General features: G+C 40.9%; 2 protein-coding genes across 2 annotated transcripts; both read left to right on the top strand.

The window, feature by feature from the left end:
• The first annotated feature begins 3,265 nt into the window (after positions 1-3,265).
• On the top strand, positions 3,266-6,111 carry slc18a3b (solute carrier family 18 member 3b). Its single transcript, XM_030077308.1, has one exon. It carries the CDS (start codon positions 3,745-3,747, stop codon positions 5,311-5,313), a length of 1,569 nt encoding a protein of 522 aa, XP_029933168.1. The 5' UTR covers positions 3,266-3,744; the 3' UTR covers positions 5,314-6,111.
• An 888-nt stretch (positions 6,112-6,999) lies between these two features.
• chatb (choline O-acetyltransferase b) lies at positions 7,000-18,823 on the top strand. Its single transcript, XM_030077312.1, has 15 exons — positions 7,000-7,094; positions 7,697-7,824; positions 8,697-8,888; positions 9,715-9,833; positions 11,705-11,758; positions 11,937-12,117; positions 13,293-13,470; positions 13,569-13,738; positions 13,825-13,925; positions 14,009-14,137; positions 14,234-14,356; positions 14,529-14,670; positions 14,935-14,997; positions 15,238-15,375; positions 17,808-18,823. The coding sequence occupies exons 2-15, from the start codon at positions 7,777-7,779 to the stop codon at positions 18,072-18,074; spliced, it is 1,905 nt and encodes a 634-aa protein (XP_029933172.1). The 5' UTR covers positions 7,000-7,094; positions 7,697-7,776; the 3' UTR covers positions 18,075-18,823.
• Positions 18,824-22,882: the final 4,059 nt, after the last annotated feature.

Here is a 22,882-nt window from a genome sequence, read left to right as displayed (position 1 = left end):
ATCAGATTCTGTCAGATTCTGATATTACAAACACATTATGATTTGGATTTCTGGAATAATACACCGTCACCTTGACAATGACAAAAAGCCTGAAAGTCAGCAGCCTTTGTTTTCACAGAACTTCTTCCTACATACTTCCAATCATTACAGCCTCACCATACTGCAACTCTTAGCCTGTGCGTCATGTATTGCAGTGTTTAAATCCTATTATCTGCACCTGGATTAGATTTCTACACAAATATAAAATTCATGTGGACCTCTAAAAAGAGGATTACGATTGAAGAGTGCGTTATCTTAAGCCCATGGATGATCTGTTTAAGTTCATGTGATCAGTTGTTGAGTTACAGCAAGAATTGCAAGAAAAACAGTGCATAACAGATCATAGTGACATGAATAATGAGCAAAGTCCTTTTTAAAGTGCAGTGTGAAAATCCCTGAAGGTGTGCATTTTCCTCAGAGCAACCAAAAATATTTGATTAGCAGGTTGCACTTGGTGACCTTCAGTTAATGATTGACCTTGGATTGCCCTAATAAGTGCAATGTTGGATGTTTTTTTTCTCGATTTTTCGTTGACCACAATTATATACATGTCCAGTCAACTTGTTTATGTTAAAGAACACCCAGGCCAAAGGCGCAAGATACTTATCAGAAAAGAATAAAGGTCAGAGTTAATCCTACATTACACATTACCGTTCACAGGCAAAAGCAGCTGATAGGTGGAAGGAGACAGGTTTAACGTGAGATACTCAAAGAAAATGTTTTTGTTCATCAGTAATGCCACCATCATTACTGTTTATTCTATTCAAATGCAAACTGTGTCATGGGATGTGCCATCTCCATGGTATATTTTTCTTGAGATCATGTTTAAAGGATTAGCACTGGGGTATAATCTGGATTAGATTATATTTACGTCAGTGGCCTTTAGGCAGCCTTCCTTCCAGTTAAGTTCATGAAATCATTGGCATATATCCTCTTCACAACAGAGGCTATGCCGCTGCTGTATCTCAACGCAGACAGCAAAGTCACACCCTGGATTACAGCTGATTTTGTCACCCTGCTGTCAGGTTACTAGAGTGAGCGAGTTAGTGTAGATTATCCACACAGTCACATCTCTTTGGCTCCTGGAAGTGCAGAGTCACTCTCGTGAGTCAGTATGATGATCAAAGAAGAGCAGCACGGCTGTGCTGTGGCACTGCAATATAAAAAGGGTTTAATTTATGGAGTGGCTGTGCTGAGCCACTCTCATTAGTGACGCCAGGCTGTTGCTGTCTACAATGTGCTGATCCTCCTGTTCATGTGCAGTTAATGTGGTCATCTGAACTACCTTTACTGCATCCTGTAATCCTCTGCAAATACTGGAAAACGCCAATATTTACATAGGATTACTGCAAATATTGGCATTACTGCCTGACCAGTACATTGTTGTTGTTGTTGTTTTTTTCCCATTCCAGTAATCTTAATATATGTAAACACCTAATACAATATACTGTATGATTGTTTTGTTTTTGTGTGTATGTGAATCTATATATCTTTTTTTAATCACTACTTTTTTAACTCACTACTTAATAATGCTGTTTTTTTGTTTTTTGTTTTTTTTAGCACTGAAAGATTGTCGTCCAATTTTGTTGTAGTTGTTGCAATGACAATAAAGGTCTGTTTATCTATCTTGTACCAAAAATGATAATGTTTGCTAGTATTATTACTAACACTAATCACTGTAGTGCAATCTGCATTGCACTTACTAGCAAGATCATAAAGAAATATGCAAATTATACAGTCTGGACATGAATGGAATTATTATTATTATTATTATTATTGTGGTGGTGGTGGTGGTGGTGGTGGTGGTGGTGGTGAGAATAGCCTCTCCTAATAAACCTCTCCTCGAAAAAGGCCCTTATTTGCTATTCATGAGTCATCGGCCCCCTCTAGTGGGCACGTATAATAAGCCTTAAGAGGAAAAAATGGATGAAGGGAATCATGAACCCATGCCCATAAACCGACATAATATCCTGCTAAGTATCCTGTTTTTAGGCCCAAAACATTTAGCTGATTTTAAACAGAAATGAATCCACAAGAAAAGCCTCAGAAGTACTAAATGGTCATTTTGAGGAGGCATACCATCAACAAGATTATAAAGACGTAAGGAAGTTCACCGGCCTATATGCTATCACTGGATAGGGCTTTAAAGTGACTGGATGTACTTGCACAAACTCGTCACAAGGTGTCGCCACTGTCTTGTGCTAGAATTTAAAAGGTTCTTCTAGGTTTTCGGCGCTGTTTGGCAGGACAGAGAGCTGAAGCTGGATGTAAAAGCGTTTCACTAATACATGTGATCTGGTTATGACAAAAAATAGTAATTTAAAAAAAAATCTTCTCTTTTTTTTTTTTTTTTGTCCTACCCTTGCTACGTTTTAACCGTGGAATCATGAAAAGTGACAGATGAACTGTCCAGCTTCTCATGTCTGTCTCTGATAAGGGGAGCTGTCCACCGCAGTTTGGTGCTGAAATGCCTCCAACTCCACAAGGTCGTTTGCACGTCTATGGCTAGGAAATAGTGCTTTGGATATTCCAGTACAATTTAAAGAAGTAAATTATAATATTTTCAGGGAATACTCTGTTGACGAATACTTGAAACTGGCTAGAATACTTCATTTACTACACTTATTTATTTACTCACTAACCCATTACAGTCCTAACAAAACAGCACTGTTTTCCTGTAAGGACTTCCAATGCATCACAATGACTTTACAGTAGGCTATCGTTGTCCTTCTTTATAGTACTTTAAACTTTCAGTCCTCTCGCTGTAATACACACGTAAAGACACATGAAGGGTTTAGCTCCCTACAGTGTATACAGATGTGCATCTGCGTGTTTATGTGATATTTGCATTGTATCCTAAAAGTAACATCGGGTCTTTAAACTTATTTCTCTGAAATGGTGTATAATCACAGGCATATCACCTCTGCATATGCGTATTCTATAGAAATTATTATAATGTTGATACATTTTTTTCTGTTATCATCTTTTCCAGTGCAAAAGCCAAGAGTCACACACTGGGCAGTAGGAGGTAGATTTTTTTTTCCACACTCGTGTACAAGAGTCGTGATGGCGCTCACTGGCTCTTATTGGTTAAAGTGATTGCTGCCATGGTTGGAAATTAACATAAAGGACGCAACTGGCGAAGGGATCCACTTGGGGGCAAGCTGGTGATGCGTCACAGCTCTCGGTGAAAAAGAAGAGAAAAAAAGGACTAAAATATCGCCAAACCTGCGGGTTAATGTGCTCCAATGGCCACGAAGCCGTCCGTGGTCTCAGAGCTGAGCGCAAAGTGCCACAGGTGATAGGAGGAATGAACACCGGGATCAGAGACTTTAGGTATCCTAGGTGTTATAAACAAGTAGCCAAATTGCTCCAAACAAACTTTGCCATGTAAGATTAGTAACCGAAGCCTCTGCACGGTGCAGAAAATCGACGATTTCACCACGTCACTTCTCGGGAGATCATGAAACAACATCGGATGTGGCTGAAGCGAGGACAAGTTGAGGAAGCTGAGGAAACCCATCTCCACCGATGAAGCAGCCAAGTTCCTCTGCGCCTCTCCCTTCACGCACTGGCGAGGTGAGAACGGGGAGCATCACATCAATGTAGAGAAAACATCAATGTGTCATCTGAGGTGCTGAAACTCGGTAGAAGACAGGAGAAGCACAATTGCAATTTTGCATCGAAAAACAATAAAAGCACATCATGGAAACAGAAGGGGGATCCTCCGGGCTGGCCAAATCAGCCGCCGTAAAACTGTCCGAGATGGGCGAAAGAACCAAGCAGTTTGGCACTGCGATGAGGGATCCTCACCAGCAGAGACGGATCATTCTAGTGATTGTTTGCGTGGCTCTCCTGCTAGACAATATGCTGTACATGGTAATCGTGCCAATTATTCCAGATTACCTTGCTGATCTGGAGAGTGAGCAGTCAGAGCACGTCCACGTAGTCATACACTCTAACACCTCCGCCAACAGCACAAACCAAGCCAAAAGCAACAAGGACAATTTAGACGTCCAAATAGGAGTACTTTTTGCATCTAAAGCAATCTTGCAGCTGTTAGTCAACCCCCTGTCGGGAACTTTTATAGACAGGGTTGGATATGACATCCCTCTATTAATTGGACTGACTGTCATGTTCGTATCCACCTGCATATTTGCTTTTGCGGAGAACTACGGGACGCTTTTTGCAGCCAGAAGTTTACAGGGTCTGGGATCGGCTTTTGCAGACACCTCTGGAATCGCGATGATAGCTGACAAATACACCGAAGAGGCAGAGAGAAGCAAGGCGCTTGGCATTGCGCTGGCGTTCATCTCTTTCGGGAGCCTGGTGGCGCCTCCCTTCGGGGGTGTCCTGTACGAGTTTGCGGGCAAAAGGGTGCCCTTCATCGTGCTTGCCACCATTTGCCTGGCGGACGGCTTTCTGCTGCTGACTGTGATCAAGCCGTTCACCAACAGGACTAGAGAGAACATGCCAGTCGGCACCCCCATTTACAGACTCATGATTGACCCGTACATAGCTGTGGTGGCCGGGGCGCTGACAGTGTGCAACATCCCCTTGGCCTTTCTAGAGCCGACCATAGCCAACTGGATGGAGACCACCATGCACTCGTCAAAGTGGGAGATGGGACTGACCTGGCTTCCCGCCTTCTTTCCTCATGTTCTAGGCGTTTACATTACAGTTAAATTGGCAGCCCAGAATCCAAATTTGCAGTGGTTCTATGGAGCTTTGGGTATGGTTATAATAGGGGCAAGCTCCTGCACAGTTCCAGCGTGCAAAACATTTGGCCAGCTCATTGCCCCGTTGTGCGGCATATGTTTTGGCATCGCCCTGGTAGACACTGCCCTCCTGCCGACGCTTGCCTTTTTGGTTGACGTGCGTCACGTTTCTGTGTATGGTAGTGTTTATGCTATAGCGGATATTTCCTATTCAGTTGCATATGCCATGGGTCCTATAGTAGCCGGTCAGATAGTGCACAATCTCGGTTTTGTGCAACTCAATCTGGGTATGGGCCTCGTCAATGTGCTTTACGCACCGGCTCTGCTGCTGCTGCGCAACGTGTGCCAAATGAAACCGTCCTACTCAGAGAGGGATAACCTGTTAGAGGAAGCACCACAGGGGCTGTACGATACTATCAAGATGGAGGAGAGGAAAGGTAAGAAGAAGGGCTATAGCTCGGCAGGGAATTGCCTGCCTGTAGACGAAAATGGGTTCGACCCGTTCAGAGCACAGCGATCCTTCTCAGACGAGTCGTCCGGTCCAGAGTACACTTAGTCCACCTAAACTCTGACCGCTCCCCTCCCGATACATTCCGTGAGAGAGACTGGAGAGGAAGCACAAGAGATATAGTCATTTAAACTTTTATGTAAGTACTGATGTGCAATATAAACACCCAGTCACCAAAATCATGATGGTGTGACCTGTTTTCCAAAGTTTCTTTTTTTTTTTCTTTGACTGTAATTTCATTGTGTTGAATAAGTCTATATGTAGCGTTTGTCATGGACATATAATTGGAGTTTTGTGAGAGATCTATCAGCTACTGTTGAATATGTGTGCATAACAGAGTATTGTAAAAAGGTAAATAGATAAATGTACGTAAAAGATTATGCTGAAAATATAAATAAGGGACCAACTATCAACAGCACATTTTCCCCCACAAAAAATAGCCTATATTTTTAGTCTTTGATGAAACTTTTTTTACTTGCACATCAAAGGCCAAATTTTCATTTCTGGTTCTTCGAAATTTTGTGGATTTTAATTTTGTAAAAGCATATTTATTGGGCCTGTTGTTTTATTTTAGAAGTTTATGTTGTTTGAAATGAACTGTATCATAATGAATTGCTTTTGTACATATGTGGATATGCACTATGTAAATTGTTAAATTATACGTGGACCTCTGCAAAGTTTGTGTGAGCGTGCTTGTGCGTGCGTGTGTGTGTGCGTGTGTGTGTGCGTACGCGCGTGTGCCGAAACATTTTGTTGTCAAAATGTAGCCTAATGAAGTCAGTCTCCTTAAACTGAGCAAACATGTATTCATTTATCAATTGTCGTTTTAATAAATCTCTGTTTGGATCCGTGTGAGAGGAGTCATTTCATTGTTATTCACGTTTCACATCAATCAAATAAAACATGAGCTGAATTTATTTTCGTTATAATGACGAATATAATAACGAAATAAGGTCATAAAAGCTTTTTAAGTTGGCATCTAGCACCTCAAGAAACACTAGAATAAAACCGGGGAAAAATAGGAGAAAAGATTTTAGTCAGGTAACTTTATATTCTGTAAATTACGATCATTGTTTTAAGTTCCTAAAACAAACCAAGAAATATAGCGCTGACGGGGATTGAGACCGAGTAAATTCCAGTGTCATTCACACCTTTAATTTCCACAAACAAAACGAGACTCTTTCTCTGTGTCTCACTGTCACGCACAAACACACACGCACACGCACACACTTATACCTGCACAGTTGATCCCCATACACACACGGAAAATGCAGAACCACTTAGTACACACACGCGCGCGCGAATAAGACACGGAGCGCGCATATGCACAGGATGTCAACATGAAAAATAAAAAGCTTAATGAACGGATCCAAGTGATTGACGGTGCTGGAAAACACAACTGCAAAGCCACGGCAACAGTTTTGAAGTACGTTTAGGCGCAAAAGTGTGACCCATATTCTCTGTGACCAGGCTGTCAAACTCCAGAGAAAGCGCAGGACAAACCAAAACCCGACTTACATACTTTTTTTTTTTTTTTTTTTTTTTTTTAACAGAGGTGGACAGGGAGGGGGACGCAAGCTGTCAGATAATATGTTCCGCGAATAGATTTCGATGGGAGGAGTTTCTTGCCTCAAGGGGGTAGGTAGACGCAAACACCTTCAGCATCTTTTCCAAGGCGCGCTTTAATGTGGAGGCACAGCCTTATGGCGAGGCGTGGGGACGTGGGAGCGTAAACGGAGATACACTTCAATATGGGATTTAGTGGAATGGACGTGGGAGGCAATGTGATCTTCCACACGCCTCTTTGACCTCCTCTCTACATTTACCAGGTAAGATCACCCCTTTTTCCTCTTATGAGAAATTAAAGAAAATAGATATCCTATTCATTGAGCGTAAACTTGGCGCACTGCAATAAAATATCCCTCTTAAAAAGTCAGTTAACGATTGAGTCAGTCTTTTTTTTTCTTTGAATAAATATTAAAAGTATACCACTTGGTGAGATAATTTCACTAGCTTTCAATGGAAATCTGTTTTTTAAGAAAGTCATTGAATCAACTAACACAGTGATTTCTTATTCTTGGATGTATCAATTACATGTTGTCACTTATTATGGTAAGAAAAGTGAAGTTGCATTGGAAACATAAAACTATCAAACATCAGTGGTAGATTAAAAAAAAAAAAAAAAAAAAGATTAGGAGAATAACATGAGACTTTTAAAGTTGGACATTTTTAGCAGTGATGGGCGACAGGACTCGAAAGGACATGCAGGAAATTCCATTAGGATTTCAGATCATGAAAAATGGACGTCAACTAGTGCTTGAGTTTGATAGGCTACTACAAAATTTCATTTCTCTGTTGGTCTAATTTTGAATTCCAGTCAGTTTTGTGTTGTTTTTATCCCACCTCAAATATTTCAACATGCTTTGTGCAGGTAAGGCTGACTCACACCAACTCCAGAGGGTTTCCACATTATTTTTCCCTCACTGGACTGGACTGAACTGGAATGCCAGGATGCCCATACTGGACAAAGAGACATCTAAAGGTCACACAGACAGCCAGGTATGAGAAACTCAAACCGTTTTCTCAGTGGATAAATGTTTTTGTTACATTTTATATATCATCTCCAGCACACATTTTGTCTACTTATTCTTTAGTCGAGTTTTCAACCGGGCGGTGCTGCTGTCCATGGTGCTGAAGTTCAGGGGCTCAGTTTGTCTCCCTTGTAGCGACCGACCGCTAGGGGCAAAAATTAACCATCACCAGCAGCATAATTAAGATTTAAGTGTCTAGCTAACTTTACTGCATACATCATCTAGTAATGTTGGAGTTCACCATTATGTGTTGTGAGGTTTGGCTGGTTGGTACTGAACTTCCACTCATCCCTTCTTCTAAATGGGGATTTGGCTGACCAAATCAATTTACACACAATTTCTATTGTATTTTTTTCCCAAGGAAATATCTTCTATGTTGCTGCATAAACTGCTGTGCACTGAACAAATACCCTCCAGACATTTCTGCACAGTCCCCATAAAGTCCATGAACCCACAACTAGACAACTTATTTAATCAATTCCAGCGTACTGGACAATATTAACTACCAGTGCGAGCATGCAAATGATCAAACATCAGGGATGCAGGGAAGACAATCAATTTGCATTTTCTTTCCTTAACAAGAAGGGCATTTTTAGGTCCCACGAGGCTTTGGAATTTATTCTCAAATATATCTTCAAGCATTTACAATGAATTATTAACTAAGGCTCTATAATAATATAATCATTAAAGAAAAGATCTGGGGGAAATTACCCCTTTAGCCCTCTAACTAATGAATAATGACGCCAAAACATGGAAAATATATTCAAATGCTGAATAGCTGTGGTCCTTTCATGACTCCTTATTGGTGTTTATACCAGTCTATGGTTTTTATGACACCAGGCCTTGCCCAAGGTGCCTGTGCCACCGCTGAAGCAAACCCTCGACTTGTACCTCAGGTGTGTTCAACACCTGGTGAAGGATGAGCACTTTCAGAAGACAAAGGCCATCGTGGAGAAGTTCGGGGCTCCTGAAGGCACCGGGGAGTTTCTCCAGAAGAAACTGCTCGAGAGGAGGGACAAAACAACCAACTGGGTAAATTCTGAGAAAAAACTGCCAGTGTTACCTCACCTTACAAACAAAGTGAAGGAACTAGAAAAAGGTGGAAAGGAACATGAATTTGGCTCCTCTTTAAGGCCTATGGACAAAACACACTTTAAAAAAAACATGCCCATCGGGACTGCAAGAATAAACTTTCTGAACAAATAAAAGCTGTTTAGAGCTGTAAAGTGTTTGTAAAGAGATAAAGAGCTAGTACTAAACTTAATTCAGTCAGGCTATCTCTAAAGCGGGCCCAGTCTTTAAATGTAAGATACCTGTTAATTTATTAAACAAGTGCAACCGGTTTTGATTGTGTGCTATTAATGGTGTTTTGTTGATGTTTTTAAATGGTTAATAGCATTTTTTTGAAATATATCCCTTTTTCTGCTCTGTTAAGTACAAAAATGAAAACCCCATTTCCTCAACTTTAGTCTCCATTATGATGCAATCAAGATAATATTTTTTTTTTTAAAAAGTATTGTAAAACCCATTTATAAAAGATGTGACAAAAAGTGAAACAACTGGCAATATAGATTTATTTGAGCCTCCACTTGTCATTTGTCGCTTCAATCTCTCCTCAAGCACTCGGGTGATCAGTCAGACCACAATTCATGCCGCTCAGTGAAATCTATCACACCCCCACTCTCACATCGGCTCTCACCCACACTCCTTTTCATCTGGCAGTGATGCACTCTAATGGTTTTGCACTTCATTGACCAGAGGTTGAATCTTGCAAAGTGACGAGTTGAGTGCAGAAAGTTCAACAAAGCAAGTGTGTTAAGTCTTCAGCATTTGAAGAATACGTCTTTGTGCTTCCCAGGTCTATGACTATTGGCTTGAGGATATGTATCTGAACAACAGGTTGGCCCTACCAGTCAACTCCAGTCCTGTCATGGTGTTTCCCAAGCAGACGTTCAGCGATCATAAAGATGCCCTCAGGTATGTGCTGCACATTTACTTCTGTTAAAGCTCATACTTTAACTTTTGTATGCAGGGTGTGTAAGCTTTATTTTCCCTCCCTCTAAGACTTGTGAGCTGTAACACACCAGAATCCATGATGAGGCTGTCCAATGAGGATGAATTAGACAGGAGCTGCCACTGTTAAACAACACAGTCTTGCATACTGCAGGTCAATGGGAAGAATGTGGCATTATAAGAAAGGTCACCCTTAACCACTTTAACATTGTTTTAAAAAAAAGCAACTATATGTAGTGACCTTTACCATTCATTTGTCGTTTGATGGTGTAATTTTCTTATTCCTGTGGATGAGCAGCCAAACATATCTCACCGTCACATTACATCAAGATATTTTCAGTGCAGCTAAACTGGAGTTTAACGACAGGAAGTTTTACAACTATCTGAAACATCAGTGCTAAAGGTGAGGGGTTGGTTTCAGTCCCTCAGAATCAAAGAGCAAAGGCGTCTTTCTGGACTCACTGTTTTGCACCAACATCCAACAATCATACAGAAAGACCACCACTGACAGCAGCCTCAATAAACCAGAATGCAATGCAGCCATGAGACACGTTGCATTTTGAGTAAAGGGATGACTCTCACTTATTCTCATCTTGGAAAAACTCTCACTCTGCTATCACTGTCAGTGCTTCTGTAACCAGCAGCTGAGTGTGACAAGTTCATACCTGTTTTCTACGTTTTATCTAAAGGCTTTTTGGGAAATGCAGGAAATCAGTAACAGAAATAGGCATCACAAAATAAGTCTTGGGATGTACTGAACGTCACAGGTTAATGTCAAAACAGCATAAGAGTATCAAAGGGTGGATTTTTTTTTTTTTTTTTTTTTTTTTTTTTTTTTAATGCAAGCAGGAGATAGGAGTCTTCCTGTGACCACTATAACACTAATAACACAATTCTGAGGCACTTTCAGTGAAATCATCCACTAAATGACATGTGCTGCCACATCCCAACATTATAAATTCTAGTTTCCGAGCCACAATGCTTCATCACCCATCACCCATCCAGTTCAAAATGCACACAACATTAAATTCTGTAGCTGCTGAGAGGTTTATGATTTTTTTTTCAGCAAGCGTGGGCCCAGATTAAGATCAGAATTACAGACATGGAGAGAATCACTGTCCACCAGCGTCATCTCTTGGCTAAATCTCTGCTCATTATTAAATGAGCTGTGGTCCACCAGACATTACACCAGTCCGTCCAGCCCTGTAACTCACCATTAGCTTTTGTCGGTTCGCGGCGCACTAAGTGAATGTTTCCAGAGCACCCCAAGCAGCTGGTAATCTACTGACAGGGCCACTTATTAGATTGGGAGTGACAGGGCCAAGCTCTCCGTAGAGACTGCTAGTCAGGCCTCATTTAGGGGTGTGGTGCGCTGAGGCCGCCTCCTCTGTATTGATCTGGGTTTGGACGTAATAACACCAAGACAAATGACATACAACACAGGACCTGACAGGGCTCTGTGTTTTCCCTATTTGCCCACACCGCCTACTCTCTCTCTCTCTCTCTCTCTCTCTCTCTCTCTCACACACACACACACACACACACACACGCTTTCGCTCTTTCTGTCATACACATACACACACACAGAGCTCACCCACTGTATCTTTGTAATTTACCTCAATGTGATTACCTCCGCTCCACTGAAATATGTGTGTGCAATCATGATCACTGGTTGGCCCACTGCTTATATGCTCATTAAAATTTGTATAGTGTATAAAAAAAGGTTATAACTAGCTATAATGTTTTTTACGTTTTATAGCCAGTACTATGCCCTTTCATGTTTTGTCCTTTGCCAACCCAGTGCCCTTTTCTATTTTGTCTTTTGCTCTCTGAAGATTTGCTGCCCGCCTCATCGCAGGAGCACTGCAATATAAGGCTCTCATTGATACGTAAGTTGAACCTGCCTGTACTGTAAATGTAATGGATTACCTGCATTTCAGCTTCAGCTTGATCATTTCTCCAGCCCAAAAAGCATGAAGCCATTGAGGACTTTGTTGTCTTAAAAAGACGCCAGATGAGTCTTCAGAGTTCATTTGACATGGATCATTATGTCTCCACTGCTATCAGGCGGGCACTGCCAGTGGATTATGCTCGGGGCCAGCTGGCTGGGACGCCCCTGTGCATGGAGCAGTACTACCGCCTCTTCACCTCCTACCGCTTGCCGGGACTAAAGAGAGACACGCTGAAGGTCCAGACCAATGCGGCCTCCTCTGAGGCAGAGCACATCATTGTGGCATGCAAGAACCAGGTCAGGACGCTGGTTGCTGAGGAGGCTATTCATAGGGCGACATAGTTCCAGCTAATGAAAGCATCCAGTCCACAGTGGCACAACTGAAAGTGAATATAAAAGACATAATAATCAGAACATGAACATGAGATTTCCAAGATAAAGTCTGAATACCTGGCTAAAAAGTCCATTTTAATGTCCACTCTGGCCCGAAGTGTCATCTTTGAACATGTTGTATTACAATTAAAGACATCAAAAGACATAACTGACCTCAGTCCAAGTTGCACGGTAACAAAGGCTGCAGGTCCACGGTGTCAGATATGCACTTCTGTTGAATCAGTGGGTGGTTTGTTATGAAAGGTGTCGTTAGTTTAGCAGAAGGACCATAAACTATGACTAATTTTACAATGCCTAGAATGGTAACAGTTTAGCACAGTTTCAGTATTCAAACTCCAGTAGAATAGCGGATGAAAGGAATCACATTATCTAGTGTAACAAATCCTCTGAACATAGCTGCTACTCTTGCAGACCAAATCAGGAACAAAAGGTGATCAAGTGACTCCTTTGGTGCTAAATTTGCTCAGTCAGGATTAGACCTCAGTTTTTCTGGTGCAGAAATTACACACTATGCTTTCACAACTGTGATAAACTGATGCAGAACTCCAGCTCAATGAATCCTCATATCTGTGTCCTAATGTTTATTTATTTTTTATTTCTGGGACTGACTGATTGATTGAAAGGGTGATTGCATCTACGCATCTTTGTATGAGAAAGCAGGCACAACATTAAGATTTCAGTCTGAACAAGAAACACCTAAGAGCATTACTGTTAGACCTGTAACACATGCCAGAGGGCGCTGCAGGAGGGTTCACCTGGACATGTTTCTGGGAACTATCAATCTGTGGCACATAAGGGCCCATCCCTATGGAGACACAGACCACTAACTAAATTACACTTGATTGAATCTGCCACTTTGTCTGAGAGCCTTGAGTCGCATGTTGAACTGATTGCAGCAGAGGAGCCATGTTTTAGATAGCCATAGGAACAAAGCCATGGATAACCCCCGCCATTATTAATGGTACTTGTGTTCTCTCAGCTGTATTGTACCACAGTTATAATAACCTCGTATACACAAGACTAAATGACAGAACAGCCTTTTCTGATCTGTGTTGTTGTTTCTTTTTTCCGGCCACTAGTTTTTTGTGCTGGATGTTGTCGCAAAGAACAAGCAGCTCAACGAGATGGAGATTTTATCCCAGCTGGAAAAAATTGTGAAAATGGCAGAGAATGCTGAAGAGAGACTCCCTCCTTTTGGTGTTCTGACATCCGACGGGAGAACGGAATGGGCGCAAGCCAGAGATGTCCTAATAAAAGGTCTCATGTCAAACATGTCAAACTCAGAGTATAACACGAAAAATATCTAACTATATATCAGCATGAGCTAAACAGGTCTCCCGCACTTCCCTGTCCAGACCCGACCAACAGGAAGTCTTTGGAGGTGATAGAGAGCTGTCTGTTTGTGGTGTGTCTGGATGAGCCCAGTGGGTTGGAGCCCAGTGATACCAATCGGGCCCTGCTGATGCTACATGGGGGAGGCCGGGAGAAGAATGGGGCGAACCGCTGGTATGACAAGCCAATGCAGGTAGGACCACTCTAATGGCACTGCAGTCCTCTGCTAATGGCACAAAATGGAGACTTTGATCCATTAGGTAATCAACTCTCTCTCAGTTTGTTGTAGGAATGGACGGGGTATGTGGAGTGGTGTGTGAGCATTCGCCATTCGAGGGGATAGTCCTGGTGCAGTGTTCTGAATATCTCATGAAATACCTGTAAGTCAGCATTTCACCTCTTGTTTTGCAGTCAGTGCTCTTGAAAGAAATGGTAAAAGTGACATGAACGTTGTTGTGAACAGAACAACGAGCCCCTCCAAGTTGACGAGGTCCAGCAGCATCGCAGATCTTCCTCCACCAAGAAGGCTGCTCTGGAAATGTAACTCGCACATCCAAGGACTCTTAGCCGCCTCGACAGGAAGGCTCCAACGGCAAGAGCAACACAAACATACACACCCAGTGATTATTTCGAATTTTTACACAAACAAAATATCAGATCTCATAACCCACTGTGGTTTCTCTTCCAGACTGGTGAATAATCTTGACATGGACGCATACAAGTTCAAATTCTATGGGAAAGAATTCATCAAGAAACAGAAGATGAGTCCAGATGCATTTATACAAGTTGCCTTACAACTTGCATTTTACAGGTAGAGTACATAGATTGTCAATATTTCTAAAAGGCTGTGAAAAAAGCTCTTGCTCATTAGCATTAGCAAGTATTCTATGTTACATGGTTTGTGAATAAAACACTTATTTCATGGAGTTTATTCAGCTAAACAGCTGTGTGGAAACCTAGAAATAATTTTTGTGTGTGCTTAGATGTAATGGAAGGCTTGTGTCCACTTACGAGAGTGCCTCTATTCGGCGTTTCCAAGAGGGTCGGGTAGACAACATCCGCTCAGCCACCCCTGAGGCCCTGGCTTTTGTGAAGTCCATGACGGATGAGAAGGCCATTTTCACCGTGAGTCATTTTTCTCACTTTGGCCCCAATCACTGAACAACTCCCATATTACTGTTCATCTGGCCTGCTTAGATGAAACAGGTGCTACTGGCCACCTCCTCACACCAAGTCCAGTCTCCCCTCTCCAACTAACAGATGATCTCCCAGAAGACTTAACATCTAGCAAAATAGAAAGGGTTGGTGGCTCTACCACTGCCTCTCCTTGTATAAATGTTTAAAGCCTAACAGTGTTTTTCTTTATATTGTTTCTTGCTTCTTTTATAGGATTCAGAAAAAATGAAAAGATTCTGGGATGCAATCAAAGCCCAGACAGATTACACAGTTGCAGTGAGTATCTCTTACCAGGGGTGGACATTTTATTGGCCTTGAATAAACATAACCAGAATCTGAATGTGAACTGATAGAGATGTTACTGAGCTGATGGGCAAATAGCCGAACATTTTTAAAACCCATTCTTACCAATACATACAGTCTTTGATTAAAATCAATATTGGAAAGGCTTCAGCTGAATCTGAGCTAAGAAAACAAACAAAACAAAGGAAAGAAACATAATGGATTGTTTTTCAGGCTATTACAGGGATGGCAATAGACAATCACCTCCTCGGGCTTCGTGAGATTGCAAAGGAGCTCAACATGGGGAAGCCAGAAATCTTCTCTGATGAGACATATGTGAAAAGTAATCAGTTCATCCTCTCTACCAGTCAGGTAAGCTATGATCCCGTCGTATTTACACATTAATTGGCATTTAATTAATTAATTTAATTTAATTTAATTTAATTTCACTGGCATTAATTTTGCGTTTGAGTTATTGCTAAATATTTTCTATCTGCACCTCGCTGACTTAAAACTTTCTCTGCCTGGAGAAGCAACAAGTTGGTGTTTGCACATTTGACTTAATCCTATCACTTCAAGAGTGCCGGCCAAGTCTCTAAATCCTATAATTGCTATGAGTTTGTCTGTATTCTCACACACAATACCAAATACCAATTACACATAAAAAGTCAATAAATACACAGAAAAGTCAGGTATGGCAGGTTAACAGGCCAATGAAGTGGCAAAAAGTTGCAAATTTCAAAATAAAAACAATCAAAATGGAGTTAAAAGCAATAAAATAAACTGCTAAAGATTTATGGAGCTGAAACATATCAAGTTGAACACCAGTGCGGTCTCAGAATAACTGCTGTGATGACACTGGAAAAAAAGAGCTTCTCCCATAGGGACTGAAAGAGAAATAACTTGTTGCAGGTGGATAGAGAATATAGCGGAGGGAGCGGGAGGAGTGGAGTTGTCAGTTTCTCCTGCTGTACGTACAAAATCCATCCCAACTGAACAGAAAATACACATACTGGTGAGATTTTATAAAATGATATTGGTGTTGCCTTTACATTTAAGGGTATGGGAAGTGATGGGGATCAGAAACGTGGAAGTTCTCCAGCTTAAATTAATTACATTAGTTATAAATTGTTCAGTGGTTATAGTTACAACCATCTAATTATTCCTAAAACAACTCTGCTGTGGTTGTTTCTTCCAAAAGCAGATTCTGAGTTTGGCACAAAGTTTTTAGTAGGTAGGGACAGGAGGAGTGGTGATGAGGTACGCCCCTGGAGAGTGCCAAATAAGACTCCTGGACTTGAAGGCCATGTTGGTGATAGCGTAAACACCGGTCTCTTGGTGTGTGTGTAGCTCATCGAACAACTTCAAAGGCAGGGCTTTATTGAATGCTGAGCGTTAGTCAATAAAGAGCATCTGTGTCTGGGCACGGGCGGCCTCCTGGTGCTAGAGGATCGAATGGATGCAAATGGAGACAGCAGCATGCTTTTTAAAGCTGTTACAGTAGCTCTACACTGATAGTGGAATGGGCAGTATTCAGTACTCGAGTTGAGGGGGGATGAGGGTGGATGGTATCCCCCCTGAAATAGAACCGGTCAAAACCATCCCCCCCTGTAAAACTGCCACCCTCACTTTTCATCAAGTCAAAAAAATTGACCATCCCCCCTGTTTTTTTTTTTACAACTCGACTACCGGCAGTACTGTAGCTGCTTAACAACCTCTCAAACAAACACAAGTCACTGGCCTCTGGTCACTGACAGTGGGTTTCTTCTGGACTTACAGTAACAATGCACTCCAAACACCCCAGAACTTCACATGATTCATAACACCAATTAAAGCAAAACACTGTGGCCATTTTGTTTGAGGCGCATGACTCTCACCTCATGATTTTTTATCACAAAGTGTGGATTTGTGTGCTCTAGTGTGCTTGGTACATTCTGCTGATTGCTTATCAGAATATTAAAGGAGTTTATCACAGAGTTAGGGGTCTTCATTAAGGCCTGTGTACTTGGTCTTATAGTCTGTAACTGACTGGAACCCTTGCCAGACTTAATGCTCTGCTTAGCATTACGTTTATTCTCTAGATCATCTGCATTTAACTTTACTCCTAAAGCTAGAGCTGTGGTCTGACTGACCAAGGAATGCTTGTGCTATCACTTAAAATGATGTGCAACAATTCTCATATACTGGTTCAGATTTTTTAATCCGATGGTAGAGATATATACAGTCTGTGCTGTTTCAGTGATTTCCTCAAATTCATAAGGTTAAAGTAATGATCTGCTGTATGTTATGAACACAGTTCATGTTCAAGCACATGGAAGGTGATGTATTTTACATTTCCAGTAGAAACAAGATCCGAGTATTTAGCATGAACAGTAACAGCATGAACAGTAACAGTTACAGAACAGTAACTTAATCAACAGGAGATCCAAGGAAACCAATCTACCAGTCTTAGCAGTACAGTTTGACTGGCCGATGATCTCTGGGAGGTAAAGTATAAAACCACCACAACAGTGACCACTTAGCATGTCGGCAAAATTACAAAAATAGGAATCTTACAGATTACCACTTTAAAGTGCAGGAGTGTGAGCACCACTGAGCCCAGATGAAAGATTTCCATCTCTACACCTGTCGGACTGCAGCAGTAGCCCTTGTTAGTGGTGGGATGTAAACAGATACCCGAATAATGAAAGCCAAATTCCCTGGGTGGAAAGCAAATGAATCTACTCTAATACTAAGTCAAACACAGCTGCTCTCGTGCTGAACTGAACTGATCTAACCCCTGCTGTGGCCCGCTCCCTTTTCAGGTCCCTACCACACTGGAAATGTTCTGCTGCTACGGCCCGGTGGTGCCCAACGGCTATGGGGCCTGCTACAACCCGCAGGCAGACCACATCATCTTCTGCGTGTCCAGTTTCCGGGAGAGCACCGAGACGAGCTCGGCTGTGTTCGTCAAAGCCCTGGAGGAGGGCCTGCTGGAGATCAGGGATCTGTGCAATAGGAGCAGTGCTGCAGCCTCTAAACTGGCTGATAGCGGCCAGGGAGCCAGCCAGCCTCGTAAAACAGGGAAGTAAGCCATACTGAGAGATCACGCCCACTCAGCTGCTCCTCTCAGCACTATTAGACTTAGTTTTAGACTAACTAGTTGCGATTTCTCCGTGTGTCTTTGTTTGTGCAATAGTGAATGACCCTTTTAAAAGCCTTAAAAATCTCATGTAACTATATATGTACATATAAATTATATATGGAAAATGGAGAACTATGAAGGTTTTCAATTTTGGGTCTATGTAGACATCAGAATGATCTCGGGTCTACAGTGACTCTGCTAGACTCAGCAGACTAAAACAACTGGCCTGCTGCCCTTAGGAAACTGAAGCCATGCCTGCTTTTCAGCACTGATGTGAAGGACAACTCCTCTGCCAGAGGATGATTGAACTGAATGATCTCAGTGTATGTCTGATATGTAGAGTAGCCTAGTGTATTAGACTTGAGAGGAATCTGCAAATAATATACCTACACTATATTCAAGTGACTTATGAAAATTATGGCATAAACCTCATCGTGCCAACATGCGTCACTACACGTGTGCTATTGTTGTTGGTATGGACTGGATCCATGGCACTACCAGATCCACTTTTATGTGCTATAGTCAATTTTACTGTTGTCGCATTACAGTAGATATGTACAGTGACATGTAGAGACAATATTAGTCCGCCAAAGAGGTTGTATTATATTTGAAGTCTGGCTAATGAGACACTTTAAGATACAAATGAAGGAAGAATCAACTGTAAAAGCTAAGGATCACATAGGATTTATGATTTTATTTTAACTATGGTGGTTTATTGTGTTGCATTGGCTCTAGGTATTGACTCATCCATTGTTTTTTTTTTTTGTTTTTTTTATCTTTTATTCCCACTAATTCAGTTTTCCTGCTTGCCTGTTTTGTTCTTGTTAGTTGATCTTCACTTCCATTTTTGTGTGTTTTATTGTTTGATTTTTATTGTTTTATGTGCTCTTTGAAGAGCACTTTTCTAACGCTGGTTTTCATTAGTTCTATACAAACAAACTGTCTTCTTCTTATTATTTATTCATTTCATTGTTTGTTTTAGAGATGCACAGTAACGATGTGCGGAGGGAAAACAGGTTTATGATAATATGGCTTCATTGGCACTTGTGATGTTGTCAACCAGTATGAGCAATACTTTGTGAAATGAACAGTAATACCGTCGAAGAAAAATGCAGTGGTGACTGTATGAGGCAAACCACTGTGTTTCTGTGTTATACTACTGCTTTTTATTCACCTTTAGTGGTAGAAGAAGAGTAGTGCTGTACTTTGTGCAATAACAAAATAGCTTGTAATGTAAGGGTATATGTGCAATCCATCTAAAATCAAATGAATTCATTAGATGCATGCGGTTCATGTAAAATGAAATGAATTCATAATCATTGCTATTTTTGATATTCAGTGATACTGTAGTAACTGTAGGATGAAATGTCATGCATGTGTTGATCATAAATGTCTCTTCAAATGTACTGTTACTTGGATTTGTAGACAAATGTGTACTGTGGGTCTTATTTGGATCTGTGGTGGTTCATGTCACTAATTTGGATCAGTGGTCTCTAGCTCAAAGTCAGCAATGAAAATGTGAAAGTATTTGTTGTACTATGTTCAAATCACATCAGTGTTCATTATGTAACTTATCAGTAGACAATGTGAATGTGCACTATGTTTTCAAAAGCCATGTCAACAAAAGACTGTATGTGTTCTCACACTACCACCAAAAACACACACTCAATTATTCTCATTTACTAATTGTATTTTTATATGTACATTATGTGCAGGGGATATCAAAGCTACAACAATACAGGAATGATAAAAATGCAGGGAATGATAAAATAAAGACTGAGTAAAATGATGTAGGGGTACACATACATAATTTAATGCCTTAAATTCAAGTGATGCAAATTATTTTCTGTAACTGCTGCCAAATATAATAATACGGAATTGTTTGATGCTGTTTAATGGTAATTTGCGGTGTTTCTACAGTTAGCCAATGATTGTTGTCTAGTTTGTGAGGTATGTGCAAAAGCAAAACATTGTATTAGTTTTCAATGGGTTTTTAATGGCTTTCTATTGTCTCTTATGAATTGCAGTGGTCTCTGTGGAGAAATTGGGCAATTATAGCATAATATTATAGCATTACGGCAGCGTAACGAGTTATTGTTGCACTCATCTCATGGTAAAAGTCAGTGGCCGTTAATGTTAAAGTCTTCATTGATAAAGTGAGCAGATTGTGTTGCATCAAGTCACTTGATATTTGATGAATGTTCGGTGAAAACTCTTAACTATGCTTGTCGTGACAAAAGAAAAAAAAGCTAATTTATTTTTATAGGCTGTAACAGTATTTTATTCATCAGAATCTATGAGATATCTATGAGAACTGTTTTAACTGTTCTGTGTGTGAGAAATAATACACTATATTGAAACTGTCCTATAGAGAAAACCGATATAAATAACATCAAAGTCCAGAAATAAAATGGACCCCAAACTATGTAAATCGTCAGTGTTTTCTTTTTCTAAGACATGCCTCAATAAGAAAATGGACAACAAACTCAAATCCATCAAACCAGAACAGAATGTATCTACAATCACTCCACTGATCCGAGGGTTCAAGGCCCTGATCACCATTCAACGGATTAAGAGATACAAATATATCAAAGTCATACAAATGCATAGGAAGTTAAGAGGTTAGATTTTATACGTACAATCAGTTTGAAAGTGATTAGGACCATCTATTTAATGAGACTTCACAGTTTGCTTCTGAATTTACGTTAAAGAGAAAGATCCAGACATGTCCAACAGACTGAATCTAAGGTTTGGTTTCTGAGGTCATTGCTTCAGATTGATTAGAACTAGTATCAGTGGAATTACTGGAATCTGAATGAATGGAATGATTGCGAGGGCTGCATGTTTTGTTTATTTAATTTGGGCTGCCTTGAGGAACAGTAGAAACAGTTGAAACAGGCCGAGGTGTAGCAACAGACAGAGATAGATGAAGAGGAGCTATGAGAGGTCCAGCAGCTCTTCCAAGCCTCCAATTTGGCAATGGCATCCTTGTGTGGCATCAGAAACACTATAATGAAAAGTTGGACACATCCTCTTGCTGGGCCCAAATAAATCGACAGCTCATTTTGGCAGAGGACGGGACATGCTGCCCACTTTTTGCCTCGCTGGCAGCTGGGGCATAAGGATGGCTGTGTCATCCAACTTTTTACTCCAGGGCAAAATATCTTGAATCTATTGGGCAGATTTCCATGAAATTTGATGAGAACATTCCATGTCGAGACATCACATTCATGCTCCCAAGAGGATGATCCCCGTCTATTTTTGTGACATTGTGACACTTCCTCTAATGCCAACTTGAGACCAAAATGTCAACTTTGTGCACAACATATCACTATATCTAATTAGCAGATTGCTATAATTGCTACAAAGTGTGGTGGTAGAGGGAGTGAGATGGTGACACCAAAATTGAGAGGATTTATTGCCTGAGAGACATGAGTATGCTCAGCAAATTACAATCTACCCATTATATTTGGAGATATGTTGCACACTAATCAAATGTTATGCCTTATGGTGGTGCTAGAATAAATGTAATGGGGTCACTACATGAAGAGGAATATTCCTTTGGTGAGCGTGTTCATCCTCCCCAAAGTAAGATTCCTCTTCATGTGGTGACCCTATTACTTTTACTCTCACACCATCATAAGGCATAACATTTGATTTGTACACAATATGTATGGATTATAACTTGATGATCGTACTCATGCTTCCCAGGCAATGAACCCTCTCAATTTTGGTGTCACCATCTCCTTCCTTCTACCACCATCTATAGGCCAAAATGTCAAGTTTGATATCACAAAATCTATTGTGCAGATAGAATGCCATGAAATTTGGAAAGCACATTCATGCTAGCCAGAGAATGAACAGTTTCAACTTTGATGACCTCATAACCTTTCCTCTAGTGCCACCTTCAGGCCACAATGTACAAAACCTATTCCCCTACTACTTTCATTCACCAAGTCCACACCAAGCCAGTGGAGAAACTGTGAGGCTGGCTTCAGGCCTGTCTTCCACGAGATGGCACGCAGTGGAGGAACAAATGTAGCCACATAATTAGTGTAATTAGAGTAACTAAGATGTACCTGCTTATATTCTCATGTCACATCCCATCAGCAACCATAAATGCTGCATATCTCATTAGCATCTTAATTACAGTAACTACCAGATAGGTAAACAATGCAGAAACTTTAACAAAATGCTAAATTAAATAGATTTTTGTCTTGACTTTAATCACTTATCAGTGTATATTCCTTTACAGTAACCAAGAGGTACTGTGTAGCTAAGTTATTTATCAATTAGAATCTACTACAATTGATGAGGAAATAATTACATAATTAAATATTAAGTGACAAAGCTTAATATAAAGTGTTAAAAGGAAAATAATAACTAACCAAAGGGGAAAAAAACAGGAAGATTTCAGCCTCATAGGCTAGAACCCCTCACCAGAAAAAAAAAAAAAAAAAAAAAATGAACGGTTTCAGTTCTGTGGGCTTGAACCCCAAATTATGACCCATGTAATCATTGATACACCATGCTTGGCTTCTCTGATGAACGTCAGTGTCAAGCACAACAGTAATTAGAGAAACAACTGGCCTGATTTGCACAAAGCTGCTGCAAGGCCACTTCACTAACCCACTCCCAACAGATGGCCTCGTTTCACTGGCATCTGATAAGGTCTTTAGGGAAAGACCCAAATTTAATTCTCCATCCGTTAAACCACTGAACCAGGTCGACCAAGTGCCCAGAAAACACCAAGCG

Source organism: Myripristis murdjan, chromosome 19, assembly GCF_902150065.1.
Source record: "Myripristis murdjan chromosome 19, fMyrMur1.1, whole genome shotgun sequence".
Classification (NCBI taxonomy): domain Eukaryota; kingdom Metazoa; phylum Chordata; class Actinopteri; order Holocentriformes; family Holocentridae; genus Myripristis; species Myripristis murdjan.
The sequence above is the reverse complement of the archived record's forward strand: the minus strand, read 5'-3'. Positions and strand labels throughout refer to the sequence as shown.

Coding starts and splice junctions, on each gene's coding strand:
- chatb (XM_030077312.1), top strand. CDS start 7,777: ATGCCCATACTGGACAAAGAGACATCTAAAGGTCACACAGACAGCCAG. Junction 7,825..8,696: donor AAGGTCACACAGACAGCCAG/GTATGAGAAACT, acceptor TTATGACACCAG/GCCTTGCCCAAGGTGCCTGT. Junction 14,138..14,233: donor TCGACAGGAAGGCTCCAACG/GCAAGAGCAACA, acceptor TTTCTCTTCCAG/ACTGGTGAATAATCTTGACA.
- slc18a3b (XM_030077308.1), top strand. CDS start 3,745: ATGGAAACAGAAGGGGGATCCTCCGGGCTGGCCAAATCAGCCGCCGTA.